Source organism: Plectropomus leopardus, chromosome 10, assembly GCF_008729295.1.
Source record: "Plectropomus leopardus isolate mb chromosome 10, YSFRI_Pleo_2.0, whole genome shotgun sequence".
Lineage (NCBI taxonomy): Eukaryota > Metazoa > Chordata > Actinopteri > Perciformes > Serranidae > Plectropomus > Plectropomus leopardus.
The window spans coordinates 25434006-25454914 of NC_056472.1; the positions used below are offsets into that span (position 1 = coordinate 25434006).

The 20909-nt window shown below is 40.0% G+C and overlaps 1 protein-coding gene across 7 annotated transcripts in view; it reads left to right on the forward strand.

The window, feature by feature from the left end:
- The window catches only part of dachd (dachshund d), a 120631-nt gene that overhangs the window by 96616 nt on the left and 3106 nt on the right, over positions 1-20909 (forward strand). For 4 of the 7 annotated variants that reach the window (XM_042494546.1, XM_042494548.1, XM_042494549.1 and 1 more), the window contains exons 7-10: positions 11510-11655; positions 15454-15601; positions 16294-16452; positions 18523-18591. In XM_042494546.1, coding sequence (XP_042350480.1) covers positions 11510-11655; positions 15454-15601; positions 16294-16452; positions 18523-18591 — 522 coding nt within the window. The remainder of the gene's footprint in view (positions 1-11509; positions 11656-15453; positions 15602-16293; positions 16453-18522; positions 18592-20909) is intronic. The other 3 variants (XM_042494547.1, XM_042494551.1, XM_042494552.1) reach the window with 1 other exon arrangement.

A 20909-nucleotide genomic window follows, 5' to 3' on the forward strand; every position in this document is an offset into this window, starting at 1 on the left:
CAGTAACGTGACCTTCACCTCCAACCTGAGCGAAGTGCTTTTTCACCGATTACCCTCTACGCTACTGTGATGCCTCTTGCATGTGCATTTTTAGCTCTTTTCACTCATAAAACTACATCCCCAATGATGGTGCACCCTCAAGAATCCAAATGCACTTTTTATATTGTAACATGAGTTTCTGGAGGCTGTGTTGTTGCGGGGGGGGTTACGAGTTATTATGAAGAAACTAGGGAAAAATGTCCAGAAAACCATATTTATCATTCATATGATTACATATTCAAAATTATATTACAGAAAAAAATATATAGCACTTTTTAGCACTTCCCTAACAACATGTACAAATCTAACTGCAAAAAGTGAAGTAACTAACCAAAGAATGAAAAGCCACTCTGATCACTGAGGTCAGAGGTGAAGGTAACGTTACTGTAGAGCTGACAGGAAGTAAACAGACATGAAGTTCACACGTCAAGCAACAATGTGCAAGTGGAGAACTGAGAAATCGGATAGAGCTGACTTGCCACGCCTTTTCTTTGTCAGGATGCTGCCTGTATGTCCAGTGGCTGGTGCACTGTGTACTGTCTGCAGTCCCAGTTTACAGTGTGAATGATGAAGTGGAGCAGGTACCAGTGTCACAGTCTATTACGTTCAGCTGCTTTGGGCAAGGACCTGTGGACACTGATGGGCTCATGTAGAGGGGGGAATATATTTTGGAAAAAAAAGATGAAAAAGGCAAAAAAAAGTGATTCCCAGCCTTTGTAGTCTTTGTTCTGCTCCTCCTTTGCATAAGCATTTGCAATGATAAAAAGGAAGTCGGGGGACTTTGGGTCAGGCAAAAGTTTCGACATTAGTTGCACGCTCTTTTTGCGGCGTAAATATTTCACTGACATTGATGGTATCTCCGTACAGTATCATTAAAAGTTCGATATGTTCCGTGTAAGCTCCTTCTCTTCATCTTCCTGACTTTAATGCATAGTGTTTTGTTCAGTCCTCCCGATGTCCTTGGCGTTGCGAGCTTCAAACACATGCTGACTACCTGACTTTCCCTAAGTCAGGAGGCAAGATCATTAGCCATCACAACCCTGAAATGTGACTTGGCAGACAATAATGCTTTATGATCAAACAACTTGTCAGTGCGTCCCGTTGAAATGAAAGAGTGCAAAAAAATAATTCAATAGAGGATCAATCAAATTTCCCCAGCCCATGTGAGAGAGATTGCTGATGGTGCAGAGAGGGGCTATTCCTCGAGGACATGGGAGTTCATTTGGATATTTGTTCTCCCCCTCATGAATGTTCCATTGCGTGACACCATCTCCTGCTAATCACATTTCACTGAAAAGGGGGGATGCTTTTAGGGACGTTGAAAAGAGAGAGGTTCTTTTTAATCTTTGAAATGCCTCAAAAGTGACAGAATGCTTTCTCCTGCCAAGACGTGAGCCTCGGATGGGGAGATAAATATGCTGTGGTCAGCTAAGTGTATCTAGTGAGCAGAGAGGCAAATTTAATAATGCATTATCATTCACTGGCGAAGGTGAAATCTCCCTGTCCATCAGAAGGCTGAGGCCTGTTTCATGTTACCCTTCACTGCAAATGAACAAGTGCTTTACTCAGCCATACCAGAGATGCACAGTAGGCACCAGTGCTCGACTATATATGCCGCTCCGGACTGTCAGGAAAACAGGTCTGCAATCAAAGCAATCATCTCTCTGTCTTTGCTGGAGACATTAATGATCACAGTCCTTATTCCTGATAAAAGTGTTTTGAACAATAGCCTTCTTTTTTTTTCTCTCCGAGAACACAAGGTGCGTTTTACATATCTGAGCATCTGCTATTATGCAGATTATGGGAACATATTTACCCGAATGCCCTTGGACAACAGCATTAAACAATTATGAAGATTATGTACAATGCCGGGCGAAAAATTTGCGATTCAAAACAATTCGTATCTTCACAGTGGCAACTGTTGCAGACAGATAAGGTTGACCCTGAATATGTATTTCTGTACTTTTGGAGACATTCTGTGGGGTTGTTTGTATAATTTAATATTTACATGTAAACAGTAATTAAGTGATGCTGCCGACATGCCAGGGCCAGGCTCTGCCAAGGTAAACACCAGCCCTAGTAGTTTGCCACAGTCCATCATGTTTACAGACTTGCAGAGCCGAGTGCTGTTTGTGTGCTCTTCCTTGGCAAAGCCCATAAAACACAACCAATTGGATGCCGAGTGTTGAACACAGTCACTCTTATCGTCTGGCAGTCTGCTCACTGACTTGAGGACATTGTGAGTCAAACCTTTAAATTTTCACTCTGCGATAATTACGCCGCTATACTTGAGCTTTTATATCCTTTCACTGAGAAAGTAAATCATTCCTAATAAAGAGAGGAAGAATAGGGGGCGGAGGGAAAAGTGCTTGAGGACTAATTCTCTTCACTCCCTCCCTCTCTGCTCTCTATTCTGCTTTTTGAAAGCCTTTCTCTGAGTATTCCAGTCACCTTGACTTTGCAGCTGCAGCCTTATAGTCTGTTGCTTATCCTGCCTAACCCCAGCCTGTCAATTAGGTGTTTAAAAATTAATCTCTTTAACTGGAAATACCATGCCAGCTTTCTTCCGTCTGTAAATGAAGTGTTATTAATTCACACAGCGCAAAGCCAGTGTTATGAATAATGTTATCAAAACAGATTTCCACACGTTTAACACGTCGCTCCTATTAAAACCCCTTAAGTATTTTTATAACTGTGAAACCGGGACTGCTAATGGATTTGCATCCATTTTTGAGCTTCTCCACCAGGCAGCCATAGAGCAAGTGCTCCTAAGCCAGGCCTTTTAAAGTTTACATTTCCCATTTCCTCTTTTGTTCTTTCATCTTCATTTAAAAGCAGCTCAGTATATCCAGTCTGGATTAGAGCCAGCCTTCGTCGACGCTCGTTCAGCAGCAACAGAACGGCACAGAGTCTCCCTGTAGGATTGCAATGCCAGGCAATGACACCAATGTGTCTCCCTTTACCCCCCCCTCCTTCTCCCAAACCCAGCGAAGCTCTGATCTAGCAGCAGGCTATCTGGCCAACCACACCAAGCTAATACTTGTTCCATTAAAACCTGGTGATTACGGGGGATTTCCTCTCTGTTTGTTTGTTTGAATGCTTAATTATCAATATGTAATTGGCATGTGTATTGTGATGTTGGGTGCATATTCGGTGGCATATTTTTACTGGAATGCACATTGCTATCGGGTGGAAACAGGACTCCCCAGTCACTGTCTAAGTTAAGCTGCATGAGAAGTTGCTCTAATGAATTAATAAATGCTAAACAAAGGAGAACTAAACAAAGAGTGCGAAATAAATGGCTTGATGATTAGTGGGTCAGAGAGATTAGCGGGGTATACAGTACAAATGATCCCCCTCTGAAATGGGAATGATTCAGGCAAAATACCCAATCAATAGTTGAGGCCAATTTAATCTCTGGGATTCTTCTGTCAATAAACGGACCCGGTCAACGGAGGTCAATATGCAAAGACAATCCAAACACCTTCAAAGTGCCTCACTATAATGTCCTTCTGTCAGTATTATCTTCTTTGGACTCGTAGTCAATAGGTGAATTACAGAAATCTATTCAAGTCTTCTTGGCTGCAGGGTTTGTACGTTCATGAAAAACACGTAATTGGTAAAATAGCAATTTCCAGGTTATATTATGGAAACTTTATATACCCTGAATGTTTTGGAAAAGTCATAGAATTTTGTATGGTTTCAAGGACTGAGAGGAATTTGAAAATCCAAAGATAATTTCTGTTTTTCTAGTTTCTGGCTGTGATATATTGTGTCTCTTTTTTTTTGGGCAGGGCATGTTTTCTTAAAAAAAAATTGGAAAATAAAGATGTCCACAATTTTTGAACTAAAATATTTTAAAGAAAAAAACTCTTAAAATATCACCAAGAAATTTGCAAGGAAAAAAATGCAAATAAAAATCAACCACATTTTTTTAAAAAAAGAAAAAAAATCACACACATTTTTTCTTTGAAAACTGCAAAAATAACTTTTAAAGAAAAAATGGTGATGCCATCCAAACCCACAAATTTCTGAGACAGAAAAGACACATTTTCTTTAGAAATTGGCAGTAAAATTAAAACAAATACAACCACAAATCCAGCCCCTCCCCTCTGATAAGTAACAAATAGTCTCTACGTTTTATTTAAATAATCAGTTCTAATCCTGTTCTGAATTCATTGTTTTTTGTTGTTATTGTTTTTTTAATAGTATATAGTATTTAAAAAAAGCTATTACAAAACAGTATATAGTATCAAAAAAAGCTATTACAAAACAGTGAAAAAGAATCGATAAGCAGTATCGATGTCTGTTTCATAGAGTGTACGGTCATGAAGAAATGCCTTAAAATCATTGAGCAGTCCTGAAATGTATTGGCTAAAATATGAATGAACCCTGCAGCTGTCATTTTCTTTTCTTAGTTTATTTTTGCCTCCAGTTTGGACTTAAAAAAACTAAGGTCATGGATTTACTGCTGCGATCTCCAACCTTTAATCACCTCGCCCCGTTCTGTTTCCACCATTCTAACTGCGATCGTCTCTCCACAAAATGCCATTTTGTCTCCACTACTGTTCGCTTTAAGAGCTCATTTGAAGGTGTGCGCTGGCAGAAACAAAAGTCCTGTATGCTTTTATGCAGTCATCACAGTCAGCCAAGCCTGTAATCCTCAGAGGTCCGATAATGACATAGCCCCTGCATTTATTACATGGAGGAGAGGAGAGAGGGAAAACGCTGACTTTGAACAAATGAACACTCTGACCTTTATGCAATAAATATGACATGGGCCGCATAAAAAGACAAGATATCTTCCTCCTGAATGGAAGTCAACACGGATTCTGCTCCCTTGCCTCTTGCTCTCTCTGTTTCCATTTCCCTCTCTCTCTCCCTCCCTTGCTGTTTTTTCTCCCCCCTTTTTTCCTTTCCAGCTAACAGTTAAACAAATGATGAAATCGATTTTAATTGTTGGCACCATAATATTCTAATCTATGCTCCAAAAGCACAATTTGTAGTTCATAATTTTCTCCACTGTGCTATACATAATGTACATTGCAGAATATTACGGACAGTCATCACTCTAATCGCCATGCATGATTAGATTTTTAAATTTAATCATTAGCGGGAGTTTTCTCAGCAATGAAAGCAATAAAAAATAGTCTTTATCCATGCCAGGAAAAGACAGTTTTAACAGAGAGAATCAACCTTTAACTGTGTCTTTTGTGATCTCGCTGTGATCCCAATTGAGCATCGCGATTGTCTTCTTTTGTCACCTCAGACCGCCTCTCTGACAGTAAAGGATTTATGGTTATTTCCTCCATGCAGCCTGTCCATCTGTGGCTCTATCTTCATGTGGCCTTGAGAATACGATTCAATTTATTAAGGCAAAGCAATGGACTCATTACTTTAAAAAGGTGGCAAGAGAGGGAGTGGGAGAGAGGGAGAAGTGACACACTGAATTGGTTATTAATGGAAAGGCACAGCCATAGGGCAGTTGAAATTTAATGATATCCTACAAGAAAATATGAGGGTGTCACTCTCCAAAAAGTCATGCTAAATGTCAACATTTTAAGGTCCCGGCGCTAATTTTATGCCTGTGCACAGTAATGTTTTGGAGAGCATTTAGGAAACACGGCCCAGTGGCCAGCCTGATTATCCCGCTCACCTTCTCTCCTCTCTCCAAATGGGTTTGTGCAGCAAGCGATTTCATCTCTAAGTGAAGGGAACATTAGGGAGGGGAGAAAGAGAGAGCGATAGAGGAAAACACGCGGTTTGATTTTCATGCTGTGATAAGAGAGTGGGAGCCAAATGTTACCTGTTAATCTAGCCCAAACCGACCGGGGCTCTTGACTTTGTCCCCCAGCAGGGATGGGGCAAACACTCATTTTCCTCTCTCCGTGATGAAAAGGAAATTAGCTTAAATGTGATGAGGGCACATTAGTGTGTGTGCTGCGCATGTGTGTAATGAATGTGTGTGTGTGTGTGTGTGTTTGAGGCGATTTTTTTTTTTTGTTTGCATACCGATGCGTACGTGTGTTTTGTCTTTCTTCGCAGTGTACACAGGCTGTTACACAGACATATGCACAACATATGCAAGTGATAGTCATTCTAAAGGAATTTGTCTCGTATGGATTCATCACACATTCCCACAGCATGTCCTGCAGGTTCTTATTTACTTTGAGAGAAGTGTGGCTGCAAGTCAGTCCAACCCATCAGTAAATTATGGGCTTTCATGTGCAATTTTTCTATGCAGACGACACCTCGTTTCCACACATATTTCCTTATAGTACATGGAGTGCGCCCCTAGTGTTCAACCCAGTGTAATATGTCTTTTTATGAACGCCTGAAATGGCAGAAAAGTTCATTTGGAGTATTTTTTCACCATCCAAGTATGCATATGGACAAAAAGAGGACCAACAATGCATGATGACATATAGGTGAGGAGGCTGGCTTGTATGGTGTGTAGCCAGTTGTGTGAAACATGTTAAAAGATGAATGATCTGCTATGCATGCACCCTACGTGCTATGCCATCAAACTTTTCACTTAGAAAATATACATAAATAAAGCTGTATTACATTCATCAATCTGCTCGCTAATTTGTTTCTATGCTAACTTGCTGTGGCACAGTGCATATGGTCTGTGCGAAATCTGCTCGAACAGTTAAATAATTTTTAACACACGCAAATTCTGGACCAATAAAAATGGTAGGCAGGGTTTCACAAACATCAGATCACAGACGTTGGCATAAGAATGAATGATCTAGCGATTGATTCACCTGCGTACAGATGACGTGGAGATGAGGCACGAGTACTTGCGTACTCGATTAGCACGTCACTATTTGTTCATGTTTAGAGTCATCACTTTTTTTTGCTTTGAAAAAGAAAAGATAGTCATATATAAAATAAAACTGAATTTGACTCTGTTGTTTTTATTTAAAGTTTACATTTTTTGGATGGGACAAATTGATTTAACTACCACCTAAAAATATCTGCACAGATCCATGTAGCAAAAACAACAGATCTGCACAGCTGCAGATAACATTAAGCCTTTCCTATTAGACATCACTCGATCTAATGCTAGAATGGCTAGCATGAAAAAAACATTGTATAATGTCATATGAAAACAATCCGTGTCAATCATAACTTGCGACCAACAGAAGTTTGTGGTGGTGTGTTTTTCAGTAGAGATTCTGCCCTCTGCCTAGATTTTCTTATTTTCTGTGTTCGGGACATTTATAGGCTTGTTCACTCACCGCGCTCAGGTGAGGTCAAGACAAAAACGTAGCGACCAGGTGCCAGACCATAAGCAGCAAAAGAGGCAAAACAGAGACAAAATAAGAGGGAGTCAGGGTTGGCTTTGGCTGGTGAGTGTGCTTACAAACAGCAATCGACAATCCTGCATAATATACCTTCAAACCTGCGTGTCAGAACTTGTCTCTACAGTCTGCAGAAAGTTACTACCTGCTTTTTCACTTGGATGTTAAACTTGGACCTAACTCTTATGTTTTGTGATGTTTTGTTTTGCTTTGAATTGTTTTTTGCAAGTACTGAATAATAATTTAATGTTAGTCCTTGCACCTAAAAATGATTTCAAATGCCCATCCCGAGTGAAGACATTAATATTAACCTTCCTTAATGCTTGGAAACCTGATTTTAAAAGTGTGCAAATGTTGCAATTTAAACACAAGAGACATAAAGTAATATCTACATTTTATTTTAAAATACGGCTGTGACATACCATAAGAGCTCTTGTTTAAAACGATCACACAGTTAAAGCTGAATTTATTTTGCCCGAAAGACCCTCCAGAGTGCCGACATCATTTGCAAGATAAGCCGGGCTCATGTTTTTTTAAAGTGCTCAAATTGCATGCAACTACTTTTTTTTTGCCCAGCTCTGCATCACTGCATTTGTACCAGAAGACAGATATTTCCCTTGACAAGATTTTCCAAATCCAGCGCTTTAAGTGCAGGTGGAATAATGCTGTGTTAGCTGCTAATGGCTGTCCGAGAGGTCATAACTACTCCATTTGAAGGAGGCTGGTTTCTCCGCAGCCCTGGCAGGTCAAATCAAATGTAATTGTGCAGTGAAAAGCAGTGGCTCGCTTTGTGTTGGCTGCGCTGACAACCCTCCAGGTTTAGCATTCAGTTCTCCTGCTGGGAGGAACACAGGTTTGCAAGGACAAAGGCTTCACCTGTCAATATATCACACTGACTGGCCGGCCAAATGTACCTCTGCTCTCCCTCTCTCTTCCTCTCCTATCTCTCTTCCTCTCTGTCAGTCTTTCATTCTCTGCACACCCATTCTATTGCAGCCTCCTCTTCCTCGGCCTCACCTATCTATCCATCCATCCATCTTCTGTCCTCAACCATCTATCTCTCCTTCCTGGCATCCTTCTCATCCTCTTTCTCTCTTTCTCTCTCTCTCTCTCTCTTTGTGTGTCTTTCTGTATCTTCCTCCCCTCTCTCGCTTGCACTGCCTTCGTGTGAGGACTCAGCTGAAATGTCCTGAGGGACCCAGTTTCAAACACAGGAACCAGAAACATATGGCACATTTTCAACTCCCAAGGTCAATTACAGCTATTTATCCAGAGATTGCAGCTAAATTTCCCAAGGTTTCTTCTAGATTTACCACAGATTGCAATGTGTGTCTGTCACATTTTAAATCAGGCCAGTTTCCTCTCTCTCTGCTTCTCTCGTCGCTCCCTGTGACTTTCCATCAAATATTTCAAAGGCTTTCAAGTGGGTTTTAGACATGTTTTATCTCTGGTTATCATGTGCCCCATCTTTTTTGCCTCAGCTTTGCTAGGTCCAAGTGCCGCTTGCAACACAAATCTAATAACATGTAAATTGGAGATAAGCCCAGATCCCTCCAAGTGATATTTTTTACATTCATAGTTTGTCAAGTCAATTCCTGGGCCCCTGTTTTAGCAGCACAACACATGAGGAGTGAGAAAATTAACTGGATAGGTGATTCATCATTGCTAGCACACTGTCAAGGACTCCCTCTGCAGCTATTGAGAGCAGGGTGGAGGAGGAGGACGGAGAGAGGAGGGGAGGCGGGGGGGCGTTGTTTTAAATTATGGCATTTCATTCAGAATGCATTGTATTTACAGCGTCCCATTTTTATTTGTGGCTCCTATTATCCGCCGAAACAGTTGTGCATGAAATGTTATTTGTGACAGGGGTGACCTGCGAGTGTTTTTCCACACAGTATTTCATAGTCGGGGGGCCTTAACTGTACCTTTAGCGTACGGTAAGCACAAGAGGCTGTCACAGCTGCTGTTGGCAGCCTTGCTAGTGGAGAAATATCACCTGGAAACAGAGTACTCCATTCCACCGGCCCCCATCACTCCAACGCCTGTCGCTGTAATTAAGTTGAAGTCAATGATTCTGGAGCAATGGTGAGAAATAAACATGCAAACACATGCCAGCATTTGTAGCCAGGCACAGAGAAAAGAGGAGGGGGGGGGGGGGGGTGCAATAACATTAGAAGCACAGAAGCCACAGATCTCGATCGTGTTCTGCTGGAATTTACATTTGAGTTTCATTAAGCCAGTTTTGATTATATTGATTAAATTAGCCACTTATTAGCTTTCCTTTTCCTTTTTTTTAATGCCTGTATTCATGCATAGCTCCTGGTGGAAATGTTATCTGACAAGGGGTGCTGTACTGTAGTTGGAGTCTGTCGAACAAAACACGCTGTTTGCTTTTCCCAGAGCATGACAGGTTGTTTCCCCTGCAACAAAGCCATCAAATATTCTGTGTGATCCAACATTGTGTTGGAGGGGAGGCCTGCTGAGTGGGAAGCCGGAGTTTGTTAAAGCAATGATTTATGATTAATGCCAACACTAAATAAGGGACAAAGTGCCTACAGTACAAATCAATTACAAAGCTACAACAGCAGACCTTTCCCCGAGGTCTACTAACGTCTCTAGTTGTTATGGTGATTTTATTGGAGGTGGGTGATGCATGCATATAATGCATGCAATACATCTATATCAACCTGAGCTGGAGCCAACTGTAATGCTTTTGATCTTTGATTAGCTATTTTATTGAGATAAAATGGGACTTTCATGTTGTGCCACTGTATAAGGAGAGTGCATTTTATATTTCCACCCAGACGCCCACCTCAAAATGCAGACAGGACTGCACCAAACAAAACAAATTACCACAGGAGTGGCTTCTTAAAAGTAGGCAATTCATTATTTTTATGAAGTCAAATTATAAACAAATTTTAATCCATTAGGCAACCATCCATTCTAATTAATCAACAGGAGTGAACTCCATCTGAAAAAAGGAGAAAGGTTGTTTACTCTCTCCACGGACCAGCGGTGCATATTTCACCATCTTCCCCTCTCACAGAGAGAAAAAAAAAAAAACGTTCCTCAAATTACAAACCTAAACTGTGAATCCTAACACTCGACTTTTGGCGCGGAGATGTTTCCAGGGCATTTGCAGATGCTTGAAATAATCTCCAATGTTTTTGCTCAATCTGCTCTGAGGATGGGTGAAATAAATACTTTAAACTAATTAATGTAAGACCAGCTGTTCCCAGCACTTGGCTAGCGTTGGTGAATATTGATGGGAGGGAGAGGCAGGGCTGTTCGGCTCCACTCGCTGTTTGTACAAGATTCAGCCTGCCACATAAACAGATATGAATAGTGGATGAGAGCAGAGAGGTGCTGTGCACAACACAGCCAGGGTTCCACATTACAAATAAAACTTTTTCATTAAATTAACAATTAAACAGCTGATGGTGCAGACTTCCTGTGGAGACCCTTTTTTCGGCGGGGTGTGTTTAATAAACGGGCGCTCTGCAAGATGGTAGCACTTACAAATTGTTGGCTTGATAAAAGCTCGCTGGACAAAAACATGTGTCAGATCTGATGGGGCAACAAACAGCAGTGTCAGACATACTGTTTTAGTTTGACCAGGCTGTATCTGTGTCTGCCGCTTTGCCTCCTGCTTTCTCTCCCTCCCTCCTCTGCTCCTCTTTCCTCCTCTGAGGCCTGGTGGAGAGGCTGGACAGCAGATGGCAGGGCCCTACCCCTCCGCCGGTGATGAATGGAGGATGATGTCATCTTAGGTTTGACAGGCACCCGTGCGTGCATGCACAAAGGAAGCCCGAGCCTCTGGGGTCGAACCGCGGGCCTGCTTCTGATTTTGGAGTCCACATGACATCTCTTAAATGGAGGAAGCTGGATTTATGTCCTGGTAGATATTGTTGAACCCTGCACTCAGGCCTTGAGAAGAAGTAATACAAAAGGAATCTCCAAGGGACCAGTCACTGGGGGGGGGGCAGGCTGGGATTAGCTGTTGGGAATCAATACACCCAGTCATTTCTACTGGTCAATTCAAGAAAGGGTCAATACATGTCAGCATCACCAAAAAACTACTCACATACTTAGTTTTCAGGTTTCAGGAATGGAACTCAATGAATTATTAATAAAATGCTCAATGTAATTATTTTTCTTTGCAGAGGACAACTCAATGTGCACCCCAACAGCAAGAGACAGCTACGAGAGGTTGTCATTGGCTGGACAGGCTCTGCCTCCCGGCTTCCCCTCACCATTCCTCTTCCCAGATGGCTTGTCGTCAATAGAGACTCTCCTCACCAACATACAGGTATTGTCCGCTAACGCAGTTGTGCCCTCGTAACAAGATAGAGTTCATACATTTTGACACAACTTGCTGAAAAACACTGGTTGGAGCATTAAGGTCAGCATCTTCTTTGAAACCTGGGTTGACATCAGTTTTCTTGTGCTGCGTTCAGACGCCTTTCACAAGCTTTTAAACCTTTGACACCTGAGCAACTTGGTTTGATTTCTGTCAAAAACTTGGGGAATGGAAGACAGTGAGCAGCTTGGAAAGAGATGGCTGCAAACCGCAAAAAATTATAAAAAGGCAATAAGAAAATAAATGACCTGAAAATTAGTAAAAATTATATGTGTGTGTGTCTGTGTATATATATATATATATATATATATATATATATATATATATATATATAGAGAGAGAGAGAGAGAGAGAGAGAGAGAGAGGGTTTAAATTATTAGAAAATTATATTTTTTTCAAATGAAAAAATGTCTAGAAAATACTGTTTACAGCAGGTCCTTGCTCTGTGTGTTTGTTTATTTAATGTCCTGTTAAATTATTTATTGCTTTCTTTCCATGTTTTTGAAAGAAATCAAGCCAGTTTGCTCAAGTTACAAGCGGCTAAAGGATCTCGACACCTAAAAATCATACGTTGTTTTTTAAGCTGCTATGTGGAAAAATCCTCATGTGAATTGGGAATATTTTAAATTATTCTGATGCCAAGCAGCAACCTCCAGGGCTGAAGAATGAAGCCAACGCCGCAGTGCCAAAAACTGTAGTTCCTCTAATGGCCACTCGAGGCCCCATGGACCCTCAGTGTTAAAATGCCCAACTTTAAAGCAAAAGTAAACATATTTACAGTTTAGTACAAAAAGGTCTCTCTAGCTAATTTCAACATTCATGATAACTGATAAATGATAACTGTAAAACAGGAGTCGAAAACCAGTGGGTGACATCATGACAGCTGCGTCGATGATTTTTATATGGTTTGTCTACAAAACAAGGATACAATCTTGTAGCTGTGTGTGCCATGGTGTCTTTGTTCTTAACACTAGAGGGCGCTAAAGTTAAACATAATTAAAATTTATTTGTAGTGAAATATATCATACTGATATACTTAAGCTCACGGCTGTCTCCTCCAGAAAAGCTTTGGATGTTTGGTCTAACAGCTTGAAACATGCTTACAGTCAGTAAGAAGTGGTTTGACTTTCCTTACGTATAACCTGAATGTTAAGGGCTGGGTTGCATAATTGGTTAAGAAAAAATTGTAATGTTCAATTGTGTCTCCCAAGTTCTTTTGAGGGATTTAAAAATATCAAGATGTATATTGTTTATAGAGATATAGCCTAAAATATCACAATATCATTTTTAGCCCATATCGCCCAACCCTAATGGCGACTCTCTACAAGAGCCAATTTTTAGTCAAAAAAAATGGATGTCATCCACATTCTCCTTTCAGTTTACTTGACATGACCATCAGGACTACATACACACTCAGCTGTAAATCTGCATACTTTAACATTACCCGTCTACTCAGAGTGCCATTTAGGCTCCAGCTCAAACACCCTCAGTCAGAAAGATGAATGTATTTGCCTTCTGTCTGAGTGTAATGATGTGTGTACACTGCTGCCCTTCTCATTGCACTCGTACCATTGGCATCAGAGTCCTGCTTCTCCTTTGGCTCTGTGTGGTAATTAGAAAGCCACAAGTAAACCCGTCACGAGCTCCCAACACTCCACTAAGTCATCTTTGATAATGATCTTCGCCTTGAATATTTATATACAAATCAACAAAATGAAACCAAGCAGAAAATTAAGATAAAGCAACTTAGAATAAATTGGGGTCAGAAGAATCAACAATTAGTAAGATATAGCCCAGTGCATTTGATATAATTGCATGTGGATGGGGAATAATTGTGATGAAAGCGGCCGCGGTTGTGTACAGCTTTCACGCGAGAACACAGTATCTTTCAATTCAGGACTGTCAGGAGTATATTTACAATGGCAGTAATGTAATTGATACATGATGAGATACTTGTCATTCATATTATTCATTCCTGCTGTGCCATGTGAGGAGCTTGAAAATGTGCTACAGAGACTAATTCTGTGTATCAAGTCCAGCCCGCTTACAAATATCAGCTGTGGAGTTAAACAGGAAGAGAAGTATAGAAAAAAAAGCAGAAAAATATAAAAAGTCAGTCTGTGCAGTAAAGATGCTGACTTGCCTGTAAACCTTTTACTCTCCACTTAGCAGACTGGAGCTTTGACCAGGAGGTGAACTCCATCTTAAAGGGCCAGTCCACCCAAAGTCAGAAATACATACTCTTCCTCTTTCCCGCAGTGCCATTTAGCAATCTAGATTGTTTTGGTGTAAGTTGCCAAAGTGTTGGAAATATCAGCTGAAAAGACGTCTGCGTTCTCCTGAATATAATGGACAGGGTTCCCAAAGTCATGGAGTTTTGTTGCGTATAAATGCAATTGTTCCAAAGATCTTATTAATATAAAATTTATAGAACAGTTTTCAAATTTTGTCCATTAAAATGAATGTAACTAGATGGCATTTGACTTGTGGTTCTTAAAGTGTCAAGAAAAAAAAAAGACCTCAACAGCAATGTCTCTTTCCAGAAATCATGACATGGGCAGTTTCATGTAGGAACTGTTTTCTCTCTCCTAAATTACACCCACCAACCTACTTACTGTGCAAAGGGAAGTGTCTACTGCTAGCTCATGTGGCTAACATTAAGGCCCAGACACACCAAACCAACATCAAAGAATTACTGGCGACGAGGGCCGACTGTTGCTCACATTGCCGAAGTTTTGGCCAAGAGACAACCTCCGAGGCTGAAAAATGCAATTCATCAAATGTCAACTTAAAGTTCTAAAGCAGTGTAAATCCCCATAGACCCCTGTGTTAAAATACAAATAAAAACTGAAATGTTCAGCATCATATACGGCATAAATAAAATTGCTCCCTGAGGTTTTACAAAGTAAAAGTTCCTCCCAAGCTGACACTTTCTTTATACTTATTATTCATTAATTTTATCAGCGATCATTGAAATATAATACCGATACAGGTAATCATCAAAATGCCAAATATGGGCCCCAAAAATCAGTCGTCAGCTTGGTGTGTGAGGGCCCTTAATGCTCATCTGAAGAGAAAACAAATAATGTTCACATCTCTATGGCTGATATCTCCAATACTCAGCAACTCACACCAAAACAATCTAGACTGTTAAACAGAGCCACAGGTAAGAGGAAAAAAATGTATATTTGATTGTGGGGAGAACAGGCTCTTTAATTTTTGGTGTTGGCTGAAAGGCATTTTATTCTACTTTCTTGAATTTGAACTTTTTCTTTTCTTTTTTTTTCAGCTCCAAAGTTTATTGTCACTTGTATTTCACAGCTTTGACCAAAAGGGGTCAGACACATCCAGCACTCTCACACCAGCAGCGTCATTACTCATTATTAAAAAAAGATTATTACAAAAATCTCTGCTAGATCCACGTTCATGTTCCTAGATCTTTTGGGAGCTGTGGAGCAGCTAAAAGATAATGACATCTCTGCAGATAAAAGGAGCAGCAGAGGTGGTGAGACGGCTGAAAGGAGTCATGTAGCAGCAGTCAGCGTTTGGCCCCGTGTTCTGCTTCACCACTGTGGGCAGTACAAAGAACTGCTGTGACACACTTTCACTGTGGTTTGCTGTCACTTCATCTTGAAGCTCTTAAATAGCCCACATCACTCTCTCTTTGCCCGCTCCCCGCTCTGCCTCTTTTCTCTATATCTGTGTGTGCATTTATATATATATATATCTATGTGTGTGTGTGTGCAGGGCCTGCTCAAAGTGGCCATTGACAACGCACGGGCTCAGGAGAAGCAGGTGCAGCTGGAGAAGACGGAGCTGAAGATGGAGCTGTTCAGAGAGAGGGAGCTCAGGGAGACTCTGGAGAAGCAGCTCGCCATGGAGCAGAAGAACAGAGGTACTGCCTGACGACTACCTGGCACTGAATCCTCCCTGTCAGCCGCACCGTGTGTGTGTGTGTGTGTGTGTGTGTGTGTGTGTGTGTGTGTGTGTATGGGTATGCATTTGCAGCAGTTCAAACTTGGTGCACTCATGTGGACGTGATCGCTCCTGAATGTACATACACAGCTCCGCATGTATGTTTGATGTTTCTTATTGCAACACTGACATGCGCGGCTATGTTTCTTTAGTTACACACACACACACACACGCAGTGATCTGCTTAGCACCAGCTCTCTTGCTCTGAGTCAGTTGACATAATTGGTAATACACATTAACTTAGAGAAATTCCCTCTCATGTTAAATGCATCAGCTTCGTATGCTAACTGTGTCGTTTATGTTTAATGAGAGAAATTCATGAAAAATATCCCAATAAATTTTTCAATTTGCTTTAATTCCCTCTAGCAGTTTGTTAAGCCGCAGTCAGTATTGTCTTTTATTAAGGAAGATCTTTATAAATTATCAAATATTTAGGTTTAATTGATTTCCCTTTTTCTATTATAGTGTGCTAGATTTTAAGAATGAGGTTATTATCTTCTCCTGCTAGAATGCTGTAGCTACAATAATCAGATTTCCGTCTGAAATAAGGGCTCTGCTAATTTGCCCCATAGCTCATTTATCGTCACTGTGGTCTTTCCTCTCCCATCTCAGCGATCATTCAGAAGCGTCTGAAGAAGGAGAAGAAGGCCAAGAGGAAACTCCAAGAAGCTCTGGAGTACGAATCCAAGAGGAGAGAGCAGGCTGAGCAGACTCTGAAGCAGCCCTCGCCTTCTGACAGCATGCGTTCACTCAACGGTCAGATGCTCCACAGTGAGACACGTTTCACTTTAAACACTTTCAGACATGCAGTGTAGTCTCTAGTGGGACAAATGGGGGTAAAACAAGCAGACGTTTTGATTCAAAATGTGATTTTTTTAGGAGACTGAAGTGACCTAAAGCAAATATGAGCATCTGACATATGACTATTTCCTAACGATACTAATGAAATAACACTGTTGTCTTATTAAAGCAGCAATAAGGAGACTAATGCTGTTTTTCTAATGAGCAACTTTAGGGCTGCAACTAATAATTATTTTCATTATCAGTTAATCTGCCGATTATTTTTTTTAGATTAATTGATTAATTGCTTAGTCGATTCAATGTCAAAAATTGTGAAAAATGCTCATCACAGCCAAAAGTGACATCTTCATTTTGTGTCTTTTGGAGTCCAAACTCCAAAATGTCTTCATGTACTATCATAAATGACAAGAAAAGCAGAAATTCTCACATTTAAGAAAACGAAACAAGCAAATATTTGACATTTTTGCTTGAAAAAATGACTGAAACAATAAAGTAGTTGCCAAAATTGTTAACAATTAATTGTCTTGAAATCAACTAATCGATTAATGGCCTTATCAATGCAGCTCTACTTTTCAGCTGTTGATACATTCCTTTTCCATTCTTATTACGTCCTATCAGAGATGTAGGTTAAGTTTCAACATTTGATACTGTAGCGTGGCAATATTGTATAAATACATGGATGCCAAGTATCAGTTTTTACATAAATTATTAATATTGCAAATACAAGTTTTGGTAGCCGACTAGAAAAACAAAATCAGTTAATTATTCCATCTTTTAGATATATTTAGTTCCAATAAAATGTATGGAATTTTTAATTGATTTAATTAAAGACAACGTTTTTCCTAGGGGACATGCAGTTGAAAGAGCATAATAAATCGCAATATAACACAATATATGTTATCACAATACTCAGTGTGTCACAAAACATTCAGAATCGTAATAATATTGTCAATATTTGACTCAAATATTGTGATAATATCGTATCTTCGGCCTCTGATGATGTTTTGTTTTGTCAAAATAAAAGTCCTTTGCTATTTTAATTTAAACTTTATGGGGGGAGGTCTAAAAAAAAAGGCTAACTTTATGCATCATATGAAGTTTGTAAACTTGGGCTGAAATTAATGATTATTATCACTATTTATATGTCTGTTGATTATGTACATGATGATTCGCTCAGTGTATAAAATGTCTAATAATGTAAAAAAAACTTAAAAATTAAAAAAAGATGAAGATCAGACATGCCTTGTTTTGTCCAAAATCCATAAATATTCAGTTTACAGTGATATAAAATTAGAAAATGACTGGAATGTTTGCTTGAACATAACCACAATAACTTGTGGCGAGTTGCAGATGAATCAGTGCTAAATGATGGGATGCATATTAACAGGAAATGTCAATTATTGGTCGAGGTGTGATCGCATATTCTCAAGCATTCACATGAACACAGCTATTGTTCGTTCCTTTTATCAGACAGGAGTTACTAGTCTGTTTGCAGAGTTTAGCTTTTGCACATAAAACATGACAAACTCATAAAACATGATTAACTGTCAGAGTTTAAACCAGCCAGCGTGTCAGAAAATCTCATTTTAATGTGTCAGTGAGTCATTTGTAGCGATTGTTTCATTGTCAGTTCATTGGTGGCCACCAGCAGTATGCACTTTGGGCTCATTGGACCAGTTACAAAATCAAAATATGGCAATTAATATGAAGCACAAGAACCATTTTCCCTTTGACACTTAAGCACATTTTTACTACCAACACATCTGTGCTTTTATTTCAGCAAATGTCTGAATGCAGGGTCACACTTTTAATGCATAATTATTCCAAAGTGTTAACTCAAGGATATGAGTTTTTTCTCCACTAATCATAATCACAGACAGAGAAGCACAATTGATACAATACACACATTCATCTCTATGCGGGCGCAGATATAGCTTGAAGGCTTAGCCTCTTGTTTTGAATGAGCGATGCTGTGAAAGTGGCGTTGTGATAGGTGGGTGTCAGGGATGTTTAACGGTGGTGATCCCTCTCTTCTCGCAGACTCTCTGACCCCTGAGATGGAGAGTGACCGCAGCAGTGGAAGAACAGATGCTGAAAGGACAATACAAGGTACAGGGGCTCAGATGAGACAATAAATCTCTCTCTCTTTCTCTGGCTCTCACTCTTGCTCTCTTTCTCTCTGCACTCCCCCCCACCCTCCCCTCCATCGCTTCCTCTCCCCCTCACACACACACTGCTTCAGTTTATGAACATTAGTGTTTCTGTGCCTGCTGTTCAGGCATACAGCTCACCATCTGGGCCACAGCACTAGGTCAAGATCATTGGTTTTCCGTAGAAATAATATTGTTCTTTTACTTGACTTTTAGTGGCAGCGGCGCTTTTTAGAAACCGATCTTTGTTGGTACAAAACGGCAGGTAAAAAAAAAAAAGCGAGAACGTGGCAGAGAAAGAAGCGGTTTGTTTACAGCTCAGGAAGCATTAATGAGTCATAAAACCACAAAAAGCAGTGGAATCCCCCCTTTGATAGTAATAAACGGGGCAAATCAATCCATTTTATGAATAAGCCTTGTACATTTTTAATGGTTTGTTTGTTTGTTAGCCTTGGGGGTGCTGTATGTGTTTGGGGAAGGGCGCTCCAGCGATAACCTCTGTAGACTGTCTGCTATCTGTGTTTACCCAGATACAAGACACCTTGCAGAGGTTGAATATCCTCATTATTACTCGAACGTCTTCCTTTAATGCGCCTCAGCTGCGTCTGCTCACAGCCGCCCTTATCAGTGGGAGAGGTCCCAATTTATCCAGAGGAAAAAAAAAATGCTCTGTGTAATTTGCTGTGAAAAGTGAAAAAAAAATATTCATCTTTGTGTGCAAGAATAAGTTTCCTTTAACTCTTTAATGTTTGATTTGTAAAAAGGGGAAAAAAGGAAAAAAGAAAATGTACAGAGAGGAATGATGACTCCTCCTTAATTAAATGTCATTCAGTCACTGCAGGGATCCGAAACAGTTTGATGTCCAAAAAAAGGAAATCCATATGTCATCATTTAAACACAAAGATAACTTCTGGATAGAGTGTAATTATAGACCCCCTATTTCATACCAAATTAGTATATTTAGCCACTTTAATTTCTTTACACTTATGTGAAGAGCTGTCCCTTTTGTAGTGTAATTGTATCAAATTAAATGTGTTAAAGCTTCACATTTTTACCGACAGCAGCCACTGTCCTGTGTAAATGTATAGTCTTGGTTGCATTTTTTTTTTTTTACATTTTTAAAAAAAAATTTTTATCCCTGTTAGAGAACAGGCCGCCACATCATTTCCACGCTCTCTCAATCACTCTGATCGTCGCCTTGAAGAGTGGGATGAAGGAGGAAACTGAATAACAGGCTGCATTTTGTGTTTTTGTTCAATTAGAGAAGCATTTGTCTGCCACCCATGTCTCCTCTCTGCTCCACTCTGCAAGCCTCGCTGTATAATTAACCTCAAATGGCAAAAAATGATGTTGATAAATTACACAAGCAGAAGGGGAAAAAACAAGCCTATCACTCGCTTGAAAGCCGAGAGAAATGTGTGTGGGTTATATTCTCAACTCCAAACTCAGGGAGGCGAATGGCGAGAGAGAGAGAGAGAGAAAGTGAGAGAGAGAGAGAGGGGGAAAAAAAATAATGAGGGCATAATTTTAGAGAACTAATTATTTCTATTTGTCTTTTGTCACACTTCTCTAATTCTGCGATATTAACACAGTCTGTGTTTATTAATTGCTTTTACAGTGTTTTGAATCGGGTCCAAGAGGGAACGTGGCTCTTTTCACAGGCTTCGCGAGCTACTGGGACTGTACCTCGCCAGTACTGCCTGGCAACGGTGCACACGCGAATATCTTCCCCCAGTATCTCCTCCGGTTCCCTGCCGCTTCCCCACTCGATGTGTTCGGCAAGTTTACACGACCCTGTGCGCCGAGATAAAGTTCTTTGTTGCAAGATTAAACATCAAAACAGTTAAAGTGAAATTAAAATTAAATGAATGAATGTCACTGAAGCAAAAAAGACTGTAATTAATGGATCCCTTAATTGTCTTCATAAAATATTTGCATGGGCATAATTTGCATAATTTACATGTATTAATTAATCTTTCAAAGGAATTTTATGCTGAGAGAAGCCAAAAATTCCCTTTGTTTTATTTAGCATCTAATGAAATATTTATTCTCTTTAATGAACTTTTCATCTTGATTTGAATATAAAAATACTAAAGTTTTAACATATTTTAATGAGGCGGCCGTTCATAAAACAACGTGTCAGGACGTCACCGCCTTTTTCTGTGCGTGAAGCAGATGTTTCAACATTTGCACTAATGATTTGGAAATGAATCGGTGAGATTTGCTTATCAGACGTCCTCACCCATTCCCCTGTCTTTTATGATAATTTGATCTATT